This window comes from Odontesthes bonariensis, chromosome 11 (genome assembly GCF_027942865.1).
Source record: "Odontesthes bonariensis isolate fOdoBon6 chromosome 11, fOdoBon6.hap1, whole genome shotgun sequence".
NCBI lineage: Eukaryota > Metazoa > Chordata > Actinopteri > Atheriniformes > Atherinopsidae > Odontesthes > Odontesthes bonariensis.
The window spans coordinates 17604943-17621676 of record NC_134516.1 but is presented as its reverse complement, the minus strand read 5'-3'; the positions used below and the strand labels follow the sequence as shown (position 1 = coordinate 17621676).

General features: G+C 45.1%; 1 protein-coding gene across 2 annotated transcripts in view; it reads left to right on the top strand.

Annotated features, from left to right (window-relative positions):
- The first annotated feature begins 14 nt into the window (after positions 1 to 14).
- txndc16 (thioredoxin domain containing 16) overlaps positions 15 to 16734 on the top strand; it is a 28447-nt gene continuing 11727 nt past the window's right edge. The window contains exons 1-15 of one of the 2 annotated variants that reach the window (XM_075477795.1): positions 15 to 383; positions 680 to 834; positions 1710 to 1792; positions 2908 to 2981; positions 4961 to 5035; positions 5189 to 5310; positions 5461 to 5551; positions 5899 to 6067; positions 7341 to 7510; positions 7631 to 7691; positions 7766 to 7904; positions 8539 to 8685; positions 8964 to 9023; positions 10152 to 10350; positions 10439 to 10575. In XM_075477795.1, coding sequence (XP_075333910.1) covers positions 681 to 834; positions 1710 to 1792; positions 2908 to 2981; positions 4961 to 5035; positions 5189 to 5310; positions 5461 to 5551; positions 5899 to 6067; positions 7341 to 7510; positions 7631 to 7691; positions 7766 to 7904; positions 8539 to 8685; positions 8964 to 9023; positions 10152 to 10350; positions 10439 to 10575 — 1681 coding nt within the window. In that variant the 5' untranslated portion in view covers positions 15 to 383; position 680. Of the gene's footprint in view, positions 384 to 653; positions 835 to 1709; positions 1793 to 2907; positions 2982 to 4960; positions 5036 to 5188; positions 5311 to 5460; positions 5552 to 5898; positions 6068 to 7340; positions 7511 to 7630; positions 7692 to 7765; positions 7905 to 8538; positions 8686 to 8963; positions 9024 to 10151; positions 10351 to 10438; positions 10576 to 16734 lie in introns of both variants that reach the window. The other variant, XM_075477794.1, reaches the window with a different exon arrangement.

Here is a 16734-nt window from a genome sequence, read left to right as displayed (position 1 = left end):
AAGTGCCATGTTAACTCTTATAACTCGAGCATTGATTGAGCATCTTTCTTTTAAGAGAATTAAAAGAACAATAACATTGCGAAGTATATCTTTGTGTGACCTACATTTACCACGGACAGACACCGACACATTTATTTTGAGCAAATACAAGATAATGTTAGCTTTTAGCTTTGAGACATGGACGAATACCCAACAGTAGGCAGCTAACAAAGCTAGCTTAAAAACTAGCATCACATAACGTTACGTTTCTGAATAGTAGTAGTGGTAAAGTATAAAAATGGCTTTCTTTGCTTTCACCACGGGTTTAGCTGTGGTTACTAAAGTGTTTGTCTCTTGGAAGGACAAAAGTTGAACCTTTTTGCACCCCAGCTCTACTTTCTCAGGTAACCGAAGACTACCTTGTTCCTTGTCTCTGCTTGGATCTTTTTGCAGAGGCTAATGTGTTCTTATTGACAATTATGAGCAAATTGTATCAGAATTAAAGTCAAACTAACACTTGTGAAAAAAGAAAACACAGCTGTAGTCTGAGCACAGTGTTCAAATAGCTGTGTCACTGAAGTCAACCATGTTTGCCTTTTTGCTCAGACCACTGTGTTCTTGTTCTTTGTGTCATAATATATACAAATGTACGAAATATTTATTTTTCATCTCAGAGAACACAGTCCAGTTTCTTCTTCAGGATGTGGGTTTGTATCGCTGCCTTCCTGCTGTGGATGAGGGCAGGAGGATGCTCAGAAAAGGCCAACACGTCAGACCACATTGAATTCACAGCTGCAGACTTTTATGATAAATTGCACTCTGGGAAGATTATGTTTATCTATTTCGAGCATCAAGGTAAGCTTTTCACACTATATTACAGGTAAACAACTCAATCTTTTGTGTGAAAACTATGTTTTAGGACCGGATAATTTTTTTCTTTTGATCTAATACTTTAAACGGGGTATATTGTCTTTTTTTTTTTTTACATGGCTGATAAACATAAAAGCATACATAGTTTGTCACCACCAGTTCTCTTCACCTCTTTTTCTTCATGTAAGAAGCAACGATTCACAAGTGTTTGGGTTACTTTGAGGGTGATGCGAAATCTAGAACATCTAGAACAGTTAAGTGTTGAGTCGAGCTGAATAGTCAGAATTATAGGCCATGGTTTATGGCTGGAAAAAGGTAGGACAGTCCATCTGGAATGTAGAAATGAAATAGCATTACAAAATGTCACAATATGATTTGAATAATTACAAAGATGTTCTTGCTATTCTCAGTGTCTACGTCATACCCACATATCTCGTGGAGTTGTAATGTTTTATAGGAATGAGTAATATTAGCTCATGTTATGTCACTTTAAATTATAATAGGTCATTTAAAGTTACATTATATCCAGTCAAGGACTATTTTCATGCACGACTCATTGATATGGGCTGCTTGAATGTAATCACCGGATTTTTGGCATTGATAGGTTCATTTAATAATTGGGATGTATTTGCCCTCCTTGCTCGACTGCCCAGATGCTGATAAACGTTGATTATGATGCGATCTGATGTAAAAAGGTCTTTTACAATCATTCACTGATTCACATTTAAAGTGAAATATCAGTCTTGACTCAGTTAGAAGATGATAATATAAATGAGAAGATCCATTTATCCTGTCTGGTAATCAGACGCTTGAATTATTCAAGACTAACAGCGTTTCCCTGTGCTCCGTCCTGTTTCCAGTCTCTCCAACCATCTCTCTGTTCCTGGTGGAGTTGGAGAAGTCTGCTGAAGCTCTGCAGGATTATGGAGTTCTGGTTGGCAAGGTAGTCACAGCCCTATCTATGCTTTGTGCTCCTTTTGTTGACATTTTCTGCCCTTTTCCCCAAAGCTGACACAATTTCCTGAGATCTTAATGAAATCTCCACGACATTCTTTGGTCAAAACAACAAAGATTTCCACCTCGATTCATACGTGGACTGACCAACTTAACTCCACTTTGCCCCTCTTTTCCTCAGGGTTTTTCCTCTTTTGAGATCTGTAGTACTCAATAACCCTGGAGCATGTTAATGCTCGTGTGAGAGAGCTCAGACCACAAACCAAACTGATGGAAAAGTACTTCACCCGTTATTTTATACTCAAATACTTAAATTTCCTTCATCTGCAGTTGGACCATGGGCAGCTGAAAGGCTACTGATCCCTCTTTTAAGGCACCATCTCATCACCAGTCATGTGTTGAACTGGCCCAAGTTGTTTAAACACATCGCAGAACTTAATAGTTCTGCTGGTCGGGTGAAAACACCACTGAGGACTCGCATTGTAAGAAATCATAACAAATTGGCTCCATAGACTTTAAACTTCACTGTCGTTCCTTTCCTCTGCGTTTTATCGAAGTTTTAAGCAGCTAACATTAAGAACCGTTGCTTATTTGGACAATTTTTCCCCAGCAGTTGTTTTTGTGACAGCAGTGACAAATGGAAAACAGGAATTCTAACATCCAGCTGGTAAATATATTAAAGACCCACAATTCAAAGTCAAATTTCCATGTTGGGATATAAAATATTAAAGGACTGCCAGAGCATTATTTACGAGTTCACTTATTTCTTCAGTTCAATGAAGAATATAACTAATGATGAGACTAAATCTAAGAGTTTGAACTTTCCACACCATCTGAAGTTGTAGTCAGGTGGAGATACTGATGAGGAGGCTGGTTAACCTTGAAAAGTGACATAAATTACATCTAAATGGTTCATTGAATGATACACAGGGCCTAAAACAAAATGCCTTGGTTGTGTTTTCTCTGGGTTTTTGACTTGAGACATACCAAATATATGCCGTCTGCCACAGAAAAAAGTCCCATTATATGTCCGCTTTAAGATTAGCACACCAACAGGTGAGTGTGTGGCAGATACATTCTGTTTTTGCCTTTTTGCCGTTGCAGGTCAGCTGTAAGAAAGGGCTGGTTCGCACATACTGCACGGAAGGAAGACTGCGGCACACAGCTTTTCTGTTCAGGTGGGTCGAGTGGAAGTTTTCAGTGATGATTAGTCAGAAAATAACCAGGAAACCGTGGGTGCAAGCTTTGTGTCCTTTCTTTAAGCAGTCTTCAGGAATAGTTCTCCAGGCTTCTTGAAGGACATCCCAAAGCTCTTCTTTGGATGTGGGCTGCCTTTTGTTCCGTTCTCTGCCAACATGATCCCACACTGCTTCAGTAATGTTGAGCTCCGGGCTCTGGGGAGGATTCATCCCTCCATCAGACCTGCTGCCACTGATTTTCAGCCCACTTCTTGTGTCCTTTGGCACAGCTCAGCCTTTTCTCCCTGTTTCCCTTCCTTAAGAACGGCTTCCTGACAGCCACCCTTCCATGGAGCCCGTTTCTGATGAGGCTTGGGCCAACAGCAGATGGATCAGCTGAAGGTCCAGATGCATCTCTCAGCTCCTGTGTCAGGTCTTTGCTGGATGTTTTCCTCTTTCTGAAGGACATCACTTTCAGATCCTGTTCATCTGCTGTAGATAGTTCTTTAGGCCTGACGCTTCTTCTTTTGTCCTCCACTGGTCCAGTTTCCTCAAATGTTTTAAGGACACACTGCACACCATGCTGAGATATGCCAAGTTTTCAGCTAACAGCTCTTTGGGAATCACCTTGTTGCTGCAGAAATCCTGTTTTCTGTCTGTCAGACTGTGTTATCTTTGCTGTTTTTCACAGATGAAGCTAAAGAAATGGGAACAGATGATGTGTCTCTGTGACAGGCTGCTGGGAACAAAGTGCCTAAAGATCCAGTTTAAAATGGCTTCTTTCCTAAGTTGTCTGTTCTGTGTGGACACAACTCTGGTTCATCCCTTGAGTTAGGAGCCTTTTTCCTGCCTGAATAATTCATAGGTCAGAGTTAAGCGGCTTAACAAAGAAAAAAACTGAAAATGGTCAGTGTAGGAGAAACGTAGTTCTACATTGGGATCAGTTTTTGATCTAAGAAGCCTCCATCAGCAGTGTGTCTCCCCCAACCTGCTTGTAAACAGTATTAAAACCTCTAATTGAAGCTCCCAGCTTTAACTTCCTTTCACGCCTGGTAATCAGATAAATGTTCCAGCCTCCAGAGGCAAACTGGTAGTTTGGATGGATTGCTGCTGATAAGACGTCACTGTAGGATAAAAAAAAAAAGACGAGTTGATTGTGTTTGTGAGACTTTACATAGATCTGCTATGACATGACCCCCTGCCGGATGCTCAGTAGGCCCCCCTGAGGCATGGACTCTGCATCTGAAGGTCTGCTGTGGTATCTGACACCGAGCCACCAGGCGAGCCTTTAAGCCTGTACAGAGATGATCAACATGACTGAGATCTGGAGAATTTGGAGCACCGGTTCAAACCCATTGTTCCAGATTCTGATGCTGACCTGTCTGTGGAAAGAGCTTTCAGCAGAAGAAGCAGGTCTGCAACAAACTGTGACACTTTTCTGTCAGAACCACCATGAACTTATTCAACTTTGTGAGCTGCATTAGCTCCTTTTATTGGATTGGAGGACAGTCTTTGCTCCCCAGGTGCATCGGTGTGTCTGGGCTGCCTGATACCCTTTTGTAGGTTCACCTCTGGGTTTACCTCTGCAGAGCAAACATCCCACAAGTGTTGCAGTTGTGGAGATGGTATGACCCAGCCGTCTGCCTCGCACAGTTTTGCCTTTGTCGGAGTCGCTCTAATGCTTCCACTTTCCCGTTTTTTCTGCTTCTAACACATCAACTCACGGTACAAAAGGCTGACTTTCTGCCTGATGTATCTCATGCTTTGCCAGGTGGTATTGTGACAGCATAATCCCCCTCAGGTCAGTGGTCACAATCTTATGGTTAATCATGTACAACTAAGAGGTTATTTAGGCTGAATGACAGAAATACTTGTCGGCACAGCTGTTTCAACCCAAACGAGCGCCGTAACCTTCATGTGAGCTGAGCTGCTTTGCACTGAACCCTCTGAAACTCGGCCCCACGTCTTTGTGTTTGCAGAGGCGGAAAGGAGTTCTTGAGTTTCGACTTGGACACAGTGTTTGATGTGAACTCCATCGTCTCTGAAGTCCTATTGTGAGTAAGCCCATGAATTACAATGTTATGGAGGTAAGGCAGAGAAGTTGGAAAGAACAAGGGGAACAGAGACGGAGTTAAGTCTAGAATATTCAGGCACAGGAATGTCGTGTGAGATCGATGGAAACCAGTTTCTGTGTCTTTCTCCTTCAGCGCCATCCTGCGTGAAGAGGTAAAGTACGTCCACACAGACGCCGACCTGCTGGCCATGGAGAAGGCTGCCAGAGGGAAGAAGGACATTGTTTTGGGTTACGTTCGCAGTTTGGGGACATTAGGTGAGGATGGAGAGGGGGAAAAAAGGGCTTAAAGTGACAGAAACAGAAGTGACTGATAACTAATTAGTATTCTGTGAGCTCTCTTGATGTTTGATGGAGTTAGAAAACTGACATAACTGCCACTAAATGAATTTAATTGTGTTAATTCAGAGCACAGATCGATGATGGAGACGGCGTACGTGTACGGATCTAAATATCAGTTTATTCTCATAACCGGAGGTCCGGTTTTGAAGCAGTTGGGGTAAGATCCTTTTCTTTTTTTTGTGATGTGAATCAAACGCAGCCGTGTTTGCTGGCAGGAGCAGAGCTTGTGGTGGAAAATATTGTGCAAGCCTATCAGATGTAACAAGATAAGAGTAAATCTAATTTAGTTGAATGGCTGCTTGTTCCTGAGACCTCAGACCAGCAAATACTCTAAGAAACACACCACGAAAAGGCAAAAACAATCAACATTTAACTCGTGCGTTAACTAGATAGAATACAGTGCGAAGTCTTTAGGTTATTAATGCTGAAGACAGTTAATGGTTTGATGTATTATTGGTTTAGTCGAGATTTGTACAAGAGCAGTTCTCTCTGCATCTGTTTTAGAGTCAACGAGTCGTCTCTGTCCTCTCGAGTGTGGTTCCTCCACTGCAGAGTTCACAGTGGTTTCGTGACCCCGATGACTGCCGAGCGCTGCCCTGTGACGCGCATGAGGAGGCTCCTGTCCACGCTGAGCCTGCACTCCTTCCTGCAGCTTATGGAGGCGCCGCTGGTGGTAAAAAACAGACCAACATCTAAGACTCTGAGTGTGTCTGCCGTATGGAACGATAAGAGCGCCGTTTAAAGAGCAAACACATCTGTATTTTTACATCTAAAGACAAAGAAATGACAAAACATAAAAGGGACATTTGGCTTTATATTTCTGCCTTTTTAAAATTAGGGCTGGGCAACGATTCAAATGTTTAATCTAATTAATCACATGATTTCCCTGATTAATCACGATTAATCGCATTTGTACGCAAAATGCAAAAATGAATTCAAAAGTAGTGAATAGCTTTTAGCTTTATTTTAAATGTGCTGCCATATGAATGAAAGTGTCATAACATTTGTTGTGCAAACACACTTTTAACATCAGCATCTTTCTGTAGTTTTTATGTAGAAGCCTCGCTCCACTGTCTGTTTCCTTGAATGACTTGCTGCTATCAGTTGTGTGTTTTGCCTTTAAGTGATATTTTAGACTGGAACTACTACGGTGAGAAGACAATTCAACTTGGCAGTGTTTACGGATGACTTTGGTTCTGTCGACTCCGTCGTCTGGAAGAACTTTAAAATGAAAATGGCAGAGTAAAAGTTCCGTACCCTTCTCCATGTTTGGTGGATCCGCCGATTACTTTCTTTTCCGGTTCCGCCGCAGACAGCAACAGACTTTTACAAAATAAAATAAATAATAAAACCTGCGTCAATGCGCGATAAAATATTTATCGGCGTTAAATAATTAACGAGTTAACGTGATAATAACAAGTTAACTCGCCCAGCCCTAATTTAAAATACATTTGTTTATTTCTTTCCTATTCTTTTCCAGGTTTATTATTTTTTGTGGCACTCTTATCATTCCGTCTGAGGATGGATAAAGACCAGCCCCACAGGTCCACTCATGGACTCGTGTGCTTGATGAATTACTTTTAGCTGCAGTTTTGTCTGATTCTGCAGCACATCTTAGAGACAAAAGTCTTGTAGCTTGTATTAATATATTTGAGTGTGTGATGACGGGTACAAATCAAATACACTCGCCTGTGAGTAACCAGTGGTGATGCTCGGGTTAACGCACCAATCAGATTGAGCTAACTGCTAACCAATCATGGTGGGAAAGTCCTGCCACAGCCGTCCGATTTGAAGTTGAACCACGGTGACTATCTGGGTTAAAGATGCCAACAATCTCCTCCTTATTTTACTTGCACGTGTTCTCACGCATTCACACATAGGGATGTCTCTGCTGCAGCTCCATTAAAAAGGCAGCTGTGAATATAAGTCCTGTCTCTCCCTGCCAGTCTGAAGTATACGTGGACCCCTCCTCAGTCCCGTCCCCACAGTTCCCGTACCAGCTGACCCCGCAGGTATTCCTGTTCTCTCATCCCGCAACCGAGCACCTGGACCTGGGCACTGCCGCGACGTTGGCCTGGAGGCTGCGTGGGCTCGCTCTGCTGCTGCTTGTACACAGGTGTGCAGAACCTGCAGGTACACGTATGATCTCCCATCTGAACACACGTCTCTGCCGTCTCTGATACCGTTACCCCAAAGTCTCAGTCCATCTTTGTCACTGTCTGGCTGTGTTGAACAGGCAGAGTCCTGCAGTGAAAACCCCCGACGAATACAACGCTGCTTACCGGCTGCCCGACGAGGTACGGCGCTCACACACCAACTGACAGGCTGAAGTTACTCCTTCCTCTTATTCTGTGTTTGCGTGCGCTTCCAGGGCTCAGAGGTGAAGTATCTGACCTTACACAGCCTCGATGATGTGCTGGAGCTCTTCACAAACCAAGAGAAAGAAGAAGAAGAAGAAGAGGAGGAAGAGGAGGATGAAGAGGAGGACGAGGAGGAGGATTCACATTTTGGTAAACATGTAGAGCAGAGATACTCATTGTGCGGCTCCTCAAGCTTTAGTTGGTGGCTCGCACTCGCATAGTAGCTTATAACAATATGGTAAAAATAACAATACATTTTTTTCAAATAACACACAGCGAATACTGCACAGTATTAAGTATTTTTATTAAGTTTGCGTTTTTGTAGTATTAAGTATTTTTATTAAGTATTAATTAAGGCTTAATGGTGTTTCCTAAAGGGGGCTCTGTTAAACCTGGCAACGCAGCCCGCTTAAACCGCAGTGCACGCTAGCTCCTTTAGCCAGCGCGAGATGCAGGCACAATGGATCGGTTTTTAACTAAAAAAGGGCAAAAACCAGCAAAAAAACCGTGCTCATCCTGAATTTCTCACTATGATTACAACAACAAACTACAAATACAACATGAAGAAAGTCAAGGACATGCATGCCAGCTTCCGCTCATCCCAGTATTAAGATAAATGTGGTCTTAATTGAAAATGTATTGGCTGTGTTGTTTCTTTTTTTGTGGAGTGTTTTATATGTAGAAATGCATATTTGCAAGAGTGTGGCAGAGAGGAATCAAACATGAACCAGTAGGAAGAAAAAGAGGAGCAGGAGTACATTTCTGGTTCTGCTTGTGTCTCCAGGAAAGCTGGATGATGAAATTGCAGCGTCTGTCTTTGCAAACCGAGGCGACTCGCTGGACCTGGACTCGATAACCCATCTGACCTCCGACAACTTCCACACCAGAGTGGCACAAAGCAGCCTCACGGTGGCGCTCTTCTACCTCAAATGTAAGACGCAGATTACTCCTGCGGCATGTTTATCGCTCTTTTGTGTTAATTCTTTTAAAAAAGAACTTCAGTGTGTCAAATATAAAGTTAAAGTTTTTTTTTTTCCCTGACTGTGCTGTCGAGGGTGGGGGGAGGAGGGATGTTCGTAATGTTACTGTCCCTGTGACTGTATGTTCTTTCTAAAAAACAATAAACATATTGTTAATAAAAAAAAATATAAAGTTAAAGTTGATCATGTCTGGGTTAAATCAAGCGCTGTTTTTATTTCTCACCACCAGGGGATGCTGTTTCAGTGGCTTTTCTCAGCTCCTTCATTGAAGTTGCAGAGAGACTTGCAGGTAAACGAATGCATGTCGGAGGATGTGACCTAACGAGTCCTTTCTCGTGTGGAAAAGTCCTAACAAGTGGCCAAACTTCATGAAAAAGGTCCAACCGTCGGTTATACCCGACACTCAGCAGTTTAAAGACTAGACGTGGCTGTTAAACAGCTGTAAGCTGACAGGGTCGGGGATGGAACACATTGATAATAATAAAAAAAATGATAATAAATAAAGAGAAGAATAAGTAAAAACAAATAAAAACAATAAAAGAACAGTGAAAGCAATAAAATACAACAAAATTCCAGCAGAAACTGATCTGTTGACCTCAGAGCTCGACCAGGACTGTTAACAGCTCAGATAAATACGATGGGGCGAGGCCGTTAAGAGCTTTAAAAACAAACATTTAAAAGTTTAAAATCAGTTCTATAAAGGACAGGAAGCCAATGGAGGGAGTTAAGAACAGGAGTGATGTGCACACGTCTGTTGGTGTTGGTTAAAAGACGGGCAGCAGCGTTCTGCACCAGCTGAAGGCGGCTGAGAGAAGACTGGGAAACATAAAGTGCATTGCAATAGTCTGACCTTGAACTTATTAGGGCATGGATGGCTTTCTCAAGGTCAACTTAAAAACATTTTAACTTTGGCCAGGAGATGCAACTGGAAAAAACTAGTCCTGACAACATTGTTCATTTGTTTGTCCGACCTCAGATCAAAGGTCAAAGGTCACTCCCAGATTTCTGACGGTTTAACTAAGCTTTGAAGACGAGGTGGCTTTCTTAGATAAAATAAACCTATAATATGGGCTGCTCATTGGATTCTGCAGCATGGTTTCAGGCTGTGCTTTGGGAACCTTCCCAAAAATGTAGCACTTTGTGCACTTTGTGCTACATTTTTAATGTATGAAAAGTGCTTTATAAATAAAGTTTTGATTTGATTCCTGGCGTCTAAATGAGGTAAATATAACCATGAGGATAATCTCTTTCTTTAATTCCAGTGGTCCGCAGATTCTTTTGATCCTCCTTCTTTAGTTGTGCTCCCAGTCCCACAGCAGGTGCCACAGATGCTTACGTCTGAGCTTTGAGTCTCTGACTTGTTGTTATGACTCATCTGTAAGATGTCATCAGATGTCTCCTTAAATTGTCTCTTTAGATTCAGACGTTGACGATGTTCAGATGAGCGCCATCGACTGTGGAGAGTGGACCGACCTGTGTGCCGCTGAGCCGGGCGCGGCCGTCCCTTTCCAGCCAATCACGGCCTTTCCCGGTGTCCTGTTGCTCCGCCCCCAGGAGTCAGCCCAGCACTACAGAGGCATGCTGGGTAGTGAGGCGCTGCACCGCTTCATCATGATGTGAGAAGAAAATAACCAACGTGTGCCATGGGAGTTATTTATTAGACTTTGAGATAAACGTGTGTCGACCTTCTGACTCTTTAACCAGGAGCCGCACGGCCTCTCCTCTGCTGCTGTCCGCCCAAGAGGAAGTGACATCATTCCTCCAGGAAGTACCTCACCCTGAGCTCTCAGGGTTCAGACCTGACAGGATCCTGGGACTGTTCCAGGCAAATTCACAGACGGGTAAGAGGCCGCTTCGCTCCACCTCACCGGCTGATGACGACCTTTGATCCCTTTCATGGTCGGAATCCAAAAAGTCTAAATGATGTTACTCAAACTAACGGATCACAAGATATCCTTCAGAATCAAATACAAGCAACTGTAGAAGGTTGGTTTTTAGCGTTTATATTAACTTAATTAACTGACCTGACAGCATCCATGTGCCAAAACAAGACTGTTGGCTGTGTTTGTTTACTGGGAAGAAACTAATCAATCAAGTTAAGAGAGAACCAGAACCAGAGAGAACCAGAACCAGAGAGAACCAGAACCATTCAGCAACCAGAACCATTCAGCAACCAGAACCAGAACCATTCAGCAACCAGAACCGGAACCATTCAGGAACCAGAACCATTCAGCAACCAGAACCAGAACCATTCAGCAACCAGAACCATTCAGGAACCGGAACCATTCAGCAACCAGAACCAGAACCATTCAGCAACCAGAACCATTCAGGAACCGGAACCATTCAGGAACCAGAACCATTCAGGAACCAGAACCATTCAGCAACCAGAACCAGAACCATTCAGGAACCAGAACCAGAGAGAACCAGAACCAGAGAGAGAACCAGAACCATTCAGCAACCAGAACCATTCAGCAACCAGAACCAGAACCATTCAGGAACCAGAACCAGAGAGAACCAGAACCAGAGAGAACCAGAACCATTCAGCAACCAGAACCAGAACCATTCAGGAACCAGAACCATTCAGGAACCAGAACCAGAGAGAACCAGAACCATTCAGGAACCAGAACCAGAGAGAACCAGAACCATTCAGGAACCAGAACCATTCAGGAACCAGAACCAGAGAGAACCAGAACCATTCAGCAACCGGAACCATTCAGCAACCGGAACCATTCAGCAACCGGAACCATTCAGGAACCAGAACCAGAGAGAACCAGAACCATTCAGGAACCAGAACCAGAGAGAACCAGAACCAGAGAGAACCGGAACCATTCAGGAACCAGAACCAGAACCATTCAGCAACCAGAACCAGAGAGAACCAGAACCATTCAGGAACCAGAACCAGAGAGAACCAGAACCATTCAGGAACCAGAACCAGAGAGAACCAGAACCAGAGAGAACCAGAACCATTCAGCAACCAGAACCAGAACCATTCAGGAACCAGAACCATTCAGGAACCAGAACCAGAGAGAACCAGAACCATTCAGGAACCAGAACCAGAGAGAACCAGAACCATTCAGGAACCAGAACCATTCAGGAACCAGAACCAGAGAGAACCAGAACCATTCAGCAACCGGAACCATTCAGCAACCGGAACCATTCAGCAACCGGAACCATTCAGCAACCGGAACCATTCAGGAACCAGAACCAGAGAGAACCAGAACCATTCAGGAACCAGAACCAGAGAGAACCAGAACCAGAGAGAACCGGAACCATTCAGGAACCAGAACCAGAACCATTCAGCAACCAGAACCAGAGAGAACCAGAACCATTCAGGAACCAGAACCAGAGAGAACCAGAACCATTCAGGAACCAGAACCATTCAGGAACCAGAACCAGAGAGAACCAGAACCATTCAGGAACCAGAACCAGAGAGAACCAGAACGATTCAGCAACCAGAACCAGAACCGTCAGGAACCAGAACCAGAGAGAACCAGAACCTGAGAGAACCAGAACCATTCAGGAACCAGAACCAGAGAGAACCAGAACCATTCAGGAACCAGAACCAGAGAGAACCAGAACCAGAGAGAACCAGAACCAGAGAGAACCAGAACCATTCAGGAACCAGAACCAGAGAGAACCGGAACCATTCAGGAACCAGAACCAGAGAGAACCGGAACCATTCAGGAACCAGAACCAGAGAGAACCGGAACCATTCAGGAACCAGAACCAGAGAGAACCGGAACCATTCAGGAACCAGAACCATTCAGGAACCAGAACCAGAGAGAACCAGAACCATTCAGGAACCATTCAGGAACCAGAACCAGAGAGAACCGGAACCATTCAGGAACCAGAACCAGAGAGAACCAGAACCATTCAGGAACCAGAACCAGAGAGAACCAGAACCATTCAGCAACCAGAACCAGAACCAGAGAGAACCAGAACCTGAGAGAACCAGAACCTGAGAGAACCAGAACCATTCAGGAACCAGAACCAGAGAGAACCAGAACCAGAGAGAACCAGAACCATTCAGGAACCAGAACCAGAGAGAACCAGAACCAGAGAGAACCAGAACCATTCAGGAACCAGAACCAGAGAGAACCGGAACCATTCAGGAACCAGAACCAGAGAGAACCGGAACCATTCAGGAACCAGAACCAGAGAGAACCGGAACCATTCAGGAACCAGAACCATTCAGGAACCAGAACCATTCAGGAACCAGAACCTGAGAGAACCAGAACCACTCAGGAACCAGAACCAGAGAGAACCAGAACCATTCAGGAACCAGAACCAGAGAGAACCAGAACCAGAGAGAACCAGAACCAGAGAGAACCAGAACCATTCAGGAACCGGAACCAGAGAGAACCAGAACCATTCAGGAACCGGAACCAGAGAGAACCAGAACCATTCAGGAACCGGAACCAGAGAGAACCAGAACCATTCAGGAACCAGAACCAGAGAGAACCAGAACCATTCAGGAACCGGAACCAGAGAGAACCAGAACCATTCAGGAACCAGAACCAGAGAGAACCAGAACCATTCAGGAACCAGAACCAGAGAGAACCAGAACCATTCAGGAACCAGAACCAGAGAGAACCAGAACCATTCAGGAACCATTCAGGAACCAGAACCAGAGAGAACCAGAACCATTCAGGAACCAGAACCAGAGAGAACCGGAACCATTCAGGAACCAGAACCATTCAGGAACCGGAACCATTCAGCAACCAGAACCATTCAGCAACCGGAACCATTCAGGAACCAGAACCAGAGAGAACCAGAACCATTCAGGAACCAGAACCAGAGAGAACCAGAACCATTCAGGAACCAGAACCAGAGAGAACCAGAACCAGAGAGAACCGGAACCATTCAGGAACCAGAACCATTCAGCAACCAGAACCAGAACCATTCAGGAACCAGAACCAGAGAGAACCAGAACCAGAGAGAACCAGAACCATTCAGCAACCAGAACCAGAACCGTCAGGAACCAGAACCAGAGAGAACCAGAACCATTCAGGAACCAGAACCAGAGAGAACCAGAACCAGAGAGAACCAGAACCATTCAGGAACCAGAACCAGAGAGAACCAGAACCATTCAGGAACCAGAACCAGAGAGAACCGGAACCATTCAGGAACCAGAACCAGAGAGAACCGGAACCATTCAGGAACCAGAACCAGAGAGAACCGGAACCATTCAGGAACCGGAACCAGAGAGAACCAGAACCATTCAGGAACCAGAACCAGAGAGAACCAGAACCAGAGAGAACCAGAACCATTCAGGAACCAGAACCAGAGAGAACCGGAACCATTCAGGAACCGGAACCAGAGAGAACCAGAACCATTCAGGAACCGGAACCAGAGAGAACCAGAATCATTCAGGAACCAGAACCAGAGAGAACCAGAACCATTCAGGAACCAGAACCATTCAGGAACCGGAACCATTCAGGAACCAGAACCAGAGAGAACCAGAACCATTCAGGAACCAGAACCAGAGAGAACCGGAACCATTCAGGAACCGGAACCAGAGAGAACCAGAACCATTCAGGAACCAGAACCAGAGAGAACCAGAACCATTCAGCAACCAGAACCAGAACCGTCAGGAACCAGAACCAGAGAGAACCAGAACCTGAGAGAACCAGAACCATTCAGGAACCAGAACCAGAGAGAACCAGAACCAGAGAGAACCAGAACCATTCAGGAACCAGAACCAGAGAGAACCAGAACCAGAGAGAACCAGAACCATTCAGGAACCAGAACCAGAGAGAACCGGAACCATTCAGGAACCAGAACCAGAGAGAACCGGAACCATTCAGGAACCAGAACCAGAGAGAACCGGAACCATTCAGGAACCAGAACCATTCAGGAACCAGAACCATTCAGGAACCAGAACCTGAGAGAACCAGAACCACTCAGGAACCAGAACCAGAGAGAACCAGAACCATTCAGGAACCAGAACCAGAGAGAACCAGAACCAGAGAGAACCAGAACCAGAGAGAACCAGAACCATTCAGGAACCGGAACCAGAGAGAACCAGAACCATTCAGGAACCGGAACCAGAGAGAACCAGAACCATTCAGGAACCGGAACCAGAGAGAACCAGAACCATTCAGGAACCAGAACCAGAGAGAACCAGAACCATTCAGGAACCGGAACCAGAGAGAACCAGAACCATTCAGGAACCAGAACCAGAGAGAACCAGAACCATTCAGGAACCAGAACCAGAGAGAACCAGAACCATTCAGGAACCAGAACCAGAGAGAACCAGAACCATTCAGGAACCATTCAGGAACCAGAACCAGAGAGAACCAGAACCATTCAGGAACCAGAACCAGAGAGAACCGGAACCATTCAGGAACCAGAACCATTCAGGAACCGGAACCATTCAGCAACCAGAACCATTCAGCAACCGGAACCATTCAGGAACCAGAACCAGAGAGAACCAGAACCATTCAGGAACCAGAACCAGAGAGAACCAGAACCATTCAGGAACCAGAACCAGAGAGAACCAGAACCAGAGAGAACCGGAACCATTCAGGAACCAGAACCATTCAGCAACCAGAACCAGAACCATTCAGGAACCAGAACCAGAGAGAACCAGAACCAGAGAGAACCAGAACCATTCAGCAACCAGAACCAGAACCGTCAGGAACCAGAACCAGAGAGAACCAGAACCATTCAGGAACCAGAACCAGAGAGAACCAGAACCATTCAGGAACCAGAACCAGAGAGAACCGGAACCATTCAGGAACCAGAACCAGAGAGAACCGGAACCATTCAGGAACCAGAACCAGAGAGAACCGGAACCATTCAGGAACCAGAACCAGAGAGAACCGGAACCATTCAGGAACCAGAACCATTCAGGAACCAGAACCAGAGAGAACCAGAACCATTCAGAAACCATTCAGGAACCAGAACCAGAGAGAACCGGAACCATTCAGGAACCAGAACCAGAGAGAACCAGAACCATTCAGGAACCAGAACCAGAGAGAACCAGAACCATTCAGCAACCAGAACCAGAACCGTCAGGAACCAGAACCAGAGAGAACCAGAACCTGAGAGAACCAGAACCATTCAGGAACCAGAACCAGAGAGAACCAGAACCAGAGAGAACCAGAACCATTCAGGAACCAGAACCAGAGAGAACCAGAACCAGAGAGAACCAGAACCATTCAGGAACCAGAACCAGAGAGAACCGGAACCATTCAGGAACCAGAACCAGAGAGAACCGGAACCATTCAGGAACCAGAACCAGAGAGAACCGGAACCATTCAGGAACCAGAACCATTCAGGAACCAGAACCATTCAGGAACCAGAACCATTCAGGAACCAGAACCTGAGAGAACCAGAACCACTCAGGAACCAGAACCAGAGAGAACCAGAACCATTCAGGAACCAGAACCAGAGAGAACCAGAACCAGAGAGAACCAGAACCAGAGAGAACCAGAACCATTCAGGAACCGGAACCAGAGAGAACCAGAACCATTCAGGAACCGGAACCAGAGAGAACCAGAACCATTCAGGAACCGGAACCAGAGAGAACCAGAACCATTCAGGAACCAGAACCAGAGAGAACCAGAACCATTCAGGAACCGGAACCAGAGAGAACCAGAACCATTCAGGAACCAGAACCAGAGAGAACCAGAACCATTCAGGAACCAGAACCAGAGAGAACCAGAACCATTCAGGAACCATTCAGGAACCAGAACCAGAGAGAACCAGAACCATTCAGGAACCAGAACCAGAGAGAACCGGAACCATTCAGGAACCAGAACCATTCAGGAACCGGAACCATTCAGCAACCAGAACCATTCAGCAACCGGAACCATTCAGGAACCAGAACCAGAGAGAACCAGAACCATTCAGGAACCAGAACCAGAGAGAACCAGAACCATTCAGGAACCAGAACCAGAGAGAACCAGAACCAGAGAGAACCGGAACCATTCAGGAACCAGAACCATTCAGCAACCAGAACCAGAACCATTCAGGAACCAGAACCAGAGAGAACC